Source organism: Dendroctonus ponderosae, unplaced genomic scaffold (genome assembly GCF_020466585.1).
Source record: "Dendroctonus ponderosae isolate FM_Combo_2020 unplaced genomic scaffold, Dpon_F_20191213v2 Dpon_F_20191213_5, whole genome shotgun sequence".
Taxonomy (NCBI): domain Eukaryota; kingdom Metazoa; phylum Arthropoda; class Insecta; order Coleoptera; family Curculionidae; genus Dendroctonus; species Dendroctonus ponderosae.
Genome location: NW_026018715.1, coordinates 7,637,655 through 7,648,056, shown reverse-complemented (window position 1 = coordinate 7,648,056; position 10,402 = coordinate 7,637,655). Strand labels below are relative to the sequence as shown.

Genomic DNA, 10,402 nt, shown 5'->3' with positions numbered 1-10,402 from the left:
TCCATTTTGGACACAAAGCGAATAAAATATTGTTTATATTGATTTCTTTTACTTTCAGGTATTTTTCTTTGAATTCTGAGAATATTATTTTTGGTTTCGGTAATATTCTCAGAATTCAAAGAAAAATAGTTGAAAGTAAAAGAAATCAATATAAACAATATTTTATTCGCTTTGTGTCCAAAATGGATTTTTTTTAACTATGTTATTTTAGAAAAACTGATGATGGTGGAAAAATACACCGAAACGTATTTTAATTGATAAATAAAGACAATAAATGACTGAAACCCAAGAATTAATTTTGATTTGGAATTGAAACACAGTCAGGAAAGTATATACAATAATATATAATAAATATGTTTTGAATTTAATTGAAAAAATATTTGAGTTTACCTCGATTATTTCAGAAAACTTGGGTTCCGTCTTCTTATTTTCTATCATTTCAGAATTTCAATTCTCTATATTATTTCTATGATTAATTGTGTTTACCACGCATTAAAATGGATTTTTTTCCTTCGTATACCTTTTGATTCCTTTATGATTAAATCTTCTCAATTTAGTTTCATTTTTTTAGCCTTGGATTAGTTCAGTTATAATTTTTTTTTGAACATACGCGCGATGGCTTACATTAGTCACAAGTGTCACAACTTACAAGTGTCTCCTGTCTCTATAGCTCTTCCTCGTTTTACCGTCTTTTTTAAACAGATAGAACGTCTTCCAATCACCAACATTAATTGATTTTTTTAGTTCTATTCAGATACAAGTTCTAGCAGACGTTCATGAACAACATACACAAGAGCAGTCACAAAAACATGGTATAATGCGAAAAGTATTAAGTAATGCTGAACCCCAAAAACGGTTTCGTGCTAAAAAAGGAGCATTAAGTAATCGATCAACTCAAAGTAGCTTTCATTAACCACGAACTAAGTGCTGAACGTCAAAGATTATACAAAGCAAATAAGAAATTACGACAAAAAAATACAGAAACTCAAGAAGAAGAGTTTACACAAACCCAGGAAGAGCAATATGTATAACATCTCGTTAAATAATGTTAAATGTTGCAAATAGAAAAGACATTTTACATTCAAAAGGAAATTAAATTAAATTTTGCCTATTTCTGATCCATTTACCAATCATTAGACTAACAAGAACATTAAAATTATTATTGCCGTCATGCGTTAAACAAGTTCAATATTTTATGGTTTCTATTAATTTATGAAGTTATCACTTCTGTCGAGTGTACCGTGACGCACACCATTTTTTCAAATAATTTTAATACCGATATTAAGCAATTTATTAATAAATCGGTGCTTACATTTTAACATACTATGATTACCGTAACACATCTCTATGTTATCTTCTACACGGTGTCCTTCCAAATGTAAACTAATATTGAAATTTGTTCTGTGCGAAATTTATCCTGAAAATGGTGATTTTCCTCAAACTTTCTGTGTTTTTGGCTTAATTTATGGACGATCCAGGAATTTTTTTCATATAATATAATCACAAAATTCAATCAATATCAATAACCCTGTATTATACAACGTTCCTTTTACGCCTAGATTAAAACATCCCCAGCCGGTCCGCCCCTGCGCTTGTTAGAAACCACGTGCGTGGCACGTTTTGCTGATTGACAATTAGTACATATACCTGTCCGCCAGAGGTCCCAAATATCTGTTGGTCATTCGCCTTCGTACCTGGAAAGCATGCGCGGGAAACTTTCAAGAGGATAAGCAAAAGCATGCACTTCACCGTTCACCGAATAAACTTGATGTTACGCGACTGGTGAGCGCGTAGGACGCCGTTCAAACCCGTTCGTAAACATAAAAATAATTTGATTTTTTCGAATCAAATCCAAACTACCCTGTTTCTTACTGTGTGTCTATGCTGACGGTCGCTTTATGCTGTTCATTTTGGTGATTTGAAAGCGACGAAAACAGTTAAAGAGCATGCGACTGCATCCACAGGTGTCCCCGATAAAGTTTTGAAACTTTCAGTATCGGCGTGCGGTGTTGTGCGAGCGGTCATGGATTTTGTGATTTAAAGTGACTTTTTTCTTGGAGAAAATGTGGAATTGCAACGGCTGAAGTGCGATCTACGGAATGGTGTTGTGCAAACGCGGAATATCAACGAGGATCATGGAGGAAACTGAACGGGAGCCATGGAGGAAATCCTGCATTTTGATCATTCATATGGTTGCAGTGCTGACCCTGGTTCAGATTACTTCAGCAGGTGAGTGTTTATCTGATTGTTTTACGTTTGAACATGCAAAAGGTGTGACTTTAACACCAGTTTGCTCACGAGATAACGGGCGTAGATGAATTTGCCGTATCAAAACTATTTTCCCTTGGATTAAGTAACTATTAAGATTAACTATTCTATCTGAGCTCGAGATATCAATACAAACATACATAGAATAAATTTGAGATACCTACTTAATCCCAATTCAACATTGAACTTGTCGATATACCTCATAAACAAATGAAATGGTTTTTCCTGCTCATAAAACTACAGTAAAGTCCGCTTATAATGAACCCGGTTATAGTGAACTTTCGGTTAAAACAAACTTTTCTCCTTTAACTGAAACGTCGTCCATAAAGGCCAACGCATTTTTTTACTGGTTATAACGAACTTCCGGATATAACGATCACTTTTTAGGTTAGTTGTATATTCACTTTCCGTTTATAATGAACTTCCACGCTCAGCAACACCAATCCTGCGGAGTTGTTATATTAGTGAGAGCGAGAAACAGGCAGTGACTTGTTGTTTTTTGCCGCGTTATGTTTGTAAATCGTTTTAGAATGGAAAAACAAAAATCCAAAGCTTTTTCACTAAATGAAATGTACGAGATTATTGACAAAATAAAAAATGGAGTAAAGCAGACTGGCATTTGTAAGGAATTAGCACTTGGGAAGTCTACTGTTGCAACAATATGGAAAAACAGAGAAAACATTTTATCAGCGTATGACAAAGCCAATGTTAGATGTTAGAAGTTAAAATTATCTGCACATGAAGAGGTTGACAAGGGACTTATTAAGTGGTTCACTCAAAAAAGACAAGAAAACGTTCCCATAAGTGGCAGTGTTTTGCAAGAAAAGGCTAGTGAAATGGGGAGTAAAATCAAAAACAAAGAGTTTGTTTCTTCTAGAAGTTGGGTAGAGCGTTTCAAGAAGAGACATAATATCAGTAGAACACAAGTGCGAAGCTCCAACATATGAATCAAGGAGTAATACATTCCCTAAAGTCATTATAGGAAAACTCTTCTTATGAAAATGTTAGAGGCGATCGATAAAAATTAAACATTTTCTATAAATCTCTTAGATGCAGTCAATTTTATTCATAGAGCTTGGCAAAGTTAGCCGAAAAACCATTGCAATTTCTTTAAGCAGGGTGGATTTGTAAGAAAAGACAATGATTATGAACCAGACTATGAAATTCCACTTAATGAATGGTTAGAAGAGGATAAAGACTCTGACTACGAGTATGACTCAGATGAAGATGGGCCCAATTTTGTCGAATAACAAGTTGAAACCAAATTGCGTGATTTCAATTTCGTCGAACATGTGAGCATTGATAATGGCATTCTTACAAGAGAAATGTTGACCGATGAGCAAATTATAGACTCAGTAACCTCATCTACAGCTTTCAGCGATAATGAGGAAGATGACGATTTAGGTGAAACTGATTCTACTGTAGATACTAATGCTGTTCCAACCATTTCTGAAATGACAAAAAAGTGTCAGAAACTAGGAATTTTCTGCAATCACGCCAAGTTCCTAATCATATCTGAGAGTTATTTTGTGATCTTGAAAACTACATAAATAACATCAATTTTTGCAGCAGAAATGTACAAACAAAAATTACAGACTTTGTGAAGTAGATTTCAAATTGTGTTCTGTTTATCTGTTTGTGTTCTTTTTAGTTATACCGACTAACTTCTACTAATCTATGTAAAAATAACGAAATAAAATACACGCGAACTCCGGATATAACGAACCAGTTTTAGTTCATTTTTCAAGTTCGTTATATCCGGTCTCAACTGTATTTGGCTTTCAATTAACCATTGAAAGAACCCTGACTAAAATTGAGAAAGTTGCAATAAAGACGTTTTTAGACCAAACGAAAATTCTACTCGATATCTGGCACTTAAAGGTTGTTCAAATGCTCCTTTAAAACTGTACCGGGTGACAAATTGAAAAATTTGTCGAAAATATTCGCCCTTGAAAGTGCATTTAGGCATTATTTTGTTGATTGTTGAAGTTGATTACTCGTCAGACTATCTATGTATTAACGACCAGACACAGTACGTCAAAGTAACGTGATTTTCACAACAATATGTCGTCCTAAAATGACGTCCATAAACGACACAAACAGCCACAGTAAAAGTGTTGTGCAAAATTATGTCCTACAGTTAAAATTGTGCGACAAAACAAGCAAAATACATAAAAATTAACGTGTTAAAAAGCAGATATTTATTACAAAAATTAGGTACCATTAATCGAATAGCTGGAACATCGAAAAGGAAAATATACTATCGGAATTAATTAAAAAAATAGTTTATAGGTAGTAGTCAAAAAATCAGTAAGTATACAGGATCAGTCAAAAAGCTACGCCAAGGCAAAGTTGATTTTTCTTAAATAGGACACTGTCAAGTTTAGGGAACTTTCAATACTTTAATAAATATACAGTCCACTATATTGAAATGGAGCTGGCAACCGCGCGGAAAGGAGAGGAGGGAGAACAACACCGAAAAAGATGGACATGTGGAGATCAAAAATGTTGTACAACGTAAAATCAAACTACAATATATTAATGAAAGTGAAAAGAGCGTATTAATCCACAAAACCGAACATCGAAAACACAGAATTATACAGACACCTTACATGTTAGTAAAAAATTAGTGAATTCTTCTCGACATATTGATTTTTGCTGTAATTAGCTAAATTGTTAGATTTCGAATCTTACGTTTTGCACGAACAGTAATGGTGAACGGAAAAGATACAGAATTTAGAAACAATAATTTTATTATTTCCCGGGATTAAATTGCAATTTTAGTTTTTAAAGTGTTCAAAGTGTGCGCATTAGAACATTCAAGTGGGGTCAAATCGGGATCCCGAGTTGGCCGTTCAATTGTCCTGCGGCCGATCCATTTTTCAGGAATCGTCTCAGCTCTGGAACAATGGATTCTCGTAAAAGTAGCAAATATCGTAAATAACTCAAATTTCCATTTATAAACTATGGTCCTATTATGTGCCTTCCAATAACTCCACACCAAATGTTGATTCGTCTGAAATCAATATGGTTGACAAAATTGGCATTTCGATGAATTCTATTCATTTGCATTTTTTTGTAATTGAATGCCCCATAAGTAAGTCTCTGCTTATTTTATAATTTCAAATACTTTTTGTTATCTAAAATATGAACGAAAATTGGATAGGTTTTTAGTTGAAATTTGTCTTAAAAGTAATTCCTACGTTTTTTTACCTAAGATTAGTTCTGGGATAAATTACTAATAAACGTCCAAAGAGACGAATACACTCGCTGACGATAAAAAAATTCTGTAGGTGGTAACCGATTTTAATGAGTATGTAGGCCATTTATGGCAAATTACATCCATTGTAGTTTGGAGTGTATGTAGGAACTTCAGGAAAAAAATAAAGGTTTTTCAAGATAATGTTTTTCCATATTTTGTTTGGTTTCCTACGTTTGCAACGCTTTATCGAGTGGGTGGTAAATTGCTCAAGGTTTTTTGTTTGTTGTTTATACACATGAATTCATTTTTTTAGTCGTCTCGACATCTAATTTTTTGCGGAAAATATACAGGTTCAAGTAAATGATTGCAATTTTTAAACACATATAAACTCCCCTTTCGATATGGTAGTAAGTATGGAAAACCTAAGCAAAACTGTGGCATTAAGTGAAGATGGACGTAGTCAGCGCTGTGTATGAAATTTTTTTAGAATGCCAATCAATAGGAAATTGATCTGTGCGAACTTTAAAGTCAAACTTTAAAATTTAGAACAAAAAATCCTGAGCAAGTTCAGCCAGGGTGTGAACTGAGTGTTGCAAAAATAGGGCATCAAAACATTATCTTGAAAAACCTTAACTCCAATTTTTTTCCGCATGGTTAAGGAAACACCCTCTAGACACAAAAATTGCTATAACTGGTTACACAAATTACACAATAAAATCGAACAAAACAAAATAGAACGGAACTTTTTTCGAACTTTTAGTTCTTATTTTTTTATTGGTGCGATTTTATTGTCGGTGAGTGCGTATATAAAATATTGACGTGTTTTAAACAGAAAAAAGTGATCAGTCTGCTCCTTCATCAATAACATTCATTTTGCCAATAAATTATTTGACAATGTCGAAGCTAAACGAACACTTAGGAACTGTATTCACACGCTTTTACAACCCGTACAGCTTAATGATGATGTTTTTAAATCACCATGTAGAGTAAATAAATGTTCGTATTTTTCAAAATTTTGCGAAGCCAAAACGTGTAAGTAAATACGCAACGTTTTATTCCCAATTTAAATAGGGAATTTTGCCACTCAAACCTTAATCGCGCTTAGAAAAATGTTATGCGATTCAGGAAAAACCACCAGATTGCTTTTTGGTTTACACCATTTCTAGTTATTGTTTAGTCGTACGGACATGGAGCGCTACTTTACATACAATACTTCTTGAAGATTGCTTAAGGAAAATGTTCACCTATTATAAGGGTGTCGGTACATTCAACTCGCATTGTTTCGCTACGCCATAAATACAATTTTAATTTATTTACGAAGATTTTCTTTCAACAAATATTTTTATTCATTCATGCCGATCCGCAGGCAAACGGTTATTCTGTTGTTTGCTTCAGGTGTTGCCCTACGGAATCAATTCGAATCCAATCGTTCTTTCTTCTTGCCTTGAAAACCGATACTACACAAAGTTTGTTTCTTGCCTGCTGTTCACTTTAGCTTTAGCCAGTTCTGATTTACTTCACAAAGCCGTAAAGCAAAACCCCAAAAGCGAGCATTGAAAGTACAACTTTTATTTCGACTCATGGTCCAAACCGCAGGATTAAATTGAAAGTTCGCGCCAAGTCCAACCGAAGTTATGGACCGGTGAAGCCTGGCCGATTAAAATTTTATTCAGTCTTGTTCGATGGCTGTTGAATAAGCAATAGTTGGAGGACTGATAGCCGATAGTTTAGCTTGTATTCGGACAATGGGGAAACCGCGACAAGTAGGATGTAATCATTCTTATGCTGCTAGCTTAGACAACTAGACACGTTTTATTCCACAAGTGTTTAAATTACTAATGGATTCGTTGACGGATGTTTGTTTAATCGATATATACCGGTGTGTATTTTGACTTCATTTACTTTGCCCTAGTAGAAACATATAATAACATATGGAACGCGGGCTCTAAAGCTAAATGCCAAGGGATCAGTCTCTTATGCTTTACTGCGCGTTTTCGAGCTATGAAAAGTCCAGCAGTCTGAAAGTGGAAAGAAAAGCACGGGTTTGTTTGATGTTATCAGCAAATTTATTCAACTTCCCGGTGATAAACGATCATAATGCACTTGCCTGTTAAACCCATATCATTCGTGGCATAAAATTGAAGTTGCTTATTGGAATTTTCTATTTGAAATGCCAAATATTTAATCATTTTCACCTTTACGCCCGCATCAATATTACAGAGCACTAAATTGGGAGGTTCATTAGGGCTAGACATAGAACAGGCACAATAAATTCCGCCTTTTATTAGATCGAACCTGCAGTCCGGAATTTTCTGCGATTGTCGAATCAACAAGCAAATTTATAAGTTTGTGTGTTTGGCGCGGAACCTTCGGTACTGAAGTATGAAGCATTAAGTTTTCAATTAAATGTTTGCATGAGTTCCTGACGAAAATGTGTTAGTTATTCAAACCCGTTTTAACTCCAAAGATAAAGAAAGCACTTTATCGTCAAAATTTGGTAATTTTTAGGTCTAAAGCGCTCTAATATAATTAAACCATATTGGGCACGAAAGGTTACGAACGAAACACCATTGACATTTCCTCATAAAGTTAGGAAATATTACTGGGCAGCATTTTAAGTTCACGCGACCCTAAGCGATATAATTTACGATGGAATGGCCCTAACCTTTGTGTGGACTTTAAGGTACACACGAGTCGCCCCATACATAAGCAAAGATTAATAAGAAGCAATGCGGAAGTAAATAATTTTAGAATTTCATGCAAAGGAAATAGGATTTTTGACGAAGTAATTGATTTTTTACGTTTTGCAACGGAGGTCAAGCAAAATCGAGCTTAAAAAGCATCAACATTTAAAAATAAGCCTTTGATATACTTATGTAGAAGGTATCTGATTGAACAGAGGTTAGATAAGGGATCGAAGTAGAATAAAACTTTTAATTAAATCATTAGACGAGCTTGGATATTTTCCCGAAAACTTTGCTTGTTTTGAGATCTAATGGAAGCGAAAATTTTCGAAATATTATCTTGTGCGGACACTGACCCTCTTTCTGAATATAATTTTTTCGGCTGGTTTAAAATTTCTATAGAAAGGCGTTTGCGCTGTTTGTAAATTAAAATGGTGCGCCAGACGAATAATTTGAACATGGCCAACTAAAACTGAATTTTATGAACTTCGAAACTAAAGTATAAATATTCAAGTAACCACATCGAAGGCACAAACAAATCATGGGGGTTATGTGAGTGTAAATATAAATGTATAAATCTCTTTCGGGGCCTCAAAAAGTTTTATGCTTTTAAGTTATTGTTTGCTTCAATAGTTTTAATCAAATGTAAAGTAAAACTCCGACTATTGCATTTACGGTCGTGTAAGTAAGTTGAATTTATTAGTTAATGTTTTTTAACATAAACTAAAAATTTTATCACTGTGAAAAACTTATGTGCATTTTCACAAACTTGAATAAACGGCTCTTCTTCCTACTACTGCAGTATTTTAGAGTCCCTGTTTAAAGATGAAAACTATTTTAATTAGTGAAAATCAAGAGCCACTGATTGCAACTAGACATGACCGAGACGCGTGTCCTACTAAAATAAATTTGAACAAAAACCAGGTTTTTGACAATTTTACCTATGCATGTTTACTTACAAGTATTTTTACGTTTGTCCATTGGTTTTGGAATGCTTGACGTGTATCTATGGGGGCCCGCAAGATGTGAGACTCCAACGATATATGCCCGGTTAAAACGTTAAATAATGATCCACTTAAAAAAATACCGTTGCTTGATGCAAACGGAAAATACTTTAAAATTCCCGCAGGATTCTTCAAACAAATCTAATGGAGATTTTTAGAATTTCCAGAGCTAAAGTTATAGAGCTTTTGTTTTTAGATAAAACAGGTTTTATTGCCCATGAAACAAAATGCATTCGCGCAGCGCTGTGTCATGGAAAATAAACTAGACCAAAGATAAGAATTGCTTTAGCCAACTAATTGATATGTCCAGTTCGTATGTTTAAAAACGATCTTCCAATTACCGGGAAAGACAGTTAAATTGCTCATTCGATGTTCGTCTGGACAGCTCGCACCCAATTTAAACGATGAAAAGAGCACAGAAAAATAAGATAAAGCAACTAGATTATCTTTAATTTCGCGTCCATTTTGCTTAACTGGGGTTATTAATGGGGTTCCAGCTATTTGCCGCTGTTTCACAATGTTTATATCCTGCGGCCCTCTAGAAGCGCTAGTTAATTAAAGCACAATGGGACTGGTCTAGAAACAGAATTACATATGCTGCTCATTTTTTAAAAGAAGGCACCGTTACACAGTCTCATAGTGTATGCATTATTCGAAAAAGAAATAACGGTGCTACTTCGATTCGTTGTTTATGAAATGCAGGACATGTGCAAAGCCTTCGAGGCTGTTTACTCAAACGGCCAGGGAAGTATTATGGAAAATACAAATTCCCATTTAGAACTGTTCATTGGGTTGCACTAACAATGTCTAATTTCAGACTAAGTGGGTTGAAATGAGTAAACCCCGTACAATGTGTTTAATTGATAATGGGACGGAGCTGTACGGTTTCAGAGCAATAATGTTGAATTAAGTTCAAATGCACGACAATCGTATTTTTCAATTAAGCCCCCACTGAAACCCTTAGCCAAACAACGGAACATTTTTTTCATTTACTTGCGAAACACAACAAACAAACAATAAGCTATCTTAAAATCCGTGGACCAATAAAGAATGTAGTATTACAAACATACAAGCTCCTTCATGTTTATACACTTTCCCCACTTTATTTACGTTTTCGTTCAGGGAAAACGTTTTCTGCACAGACACACACACGTGCAGTGATGAAATAACTTACTAGCTGTAAAATGGAATCGAAAATAAACTCGGGAGAATGAAAATACGATTTTCTTTTCATTGGAAACTCT

General features: G+C 34.5%; 1 protein-coding gene across 1 annotated transcript in view; it reads left to right on the top strand.

Moving 5' to 3' along the window:
* The first annotated feature begins 1,632 nt into the window (after window positions 1-1,632).
* LOC109539596 (protein sidekick) overlaps window positions 1,633-10,402 on the top strand; it is a 123,808-nt gene continuing 115,038 nt past the window's right edge. The window contains exon 1 of the mRNA XM_048666938.1: window positions 1,633-2,229. Within this exon, the coding sequence (XP_048522895.1) occupies window positions 2,100-2,229 (130 nt within the window). The 5' untranslated portion in view covers window positions 1,633-2,099. The remainder of the gene's footprint in view (window positions 2,230-10,402) is intronic.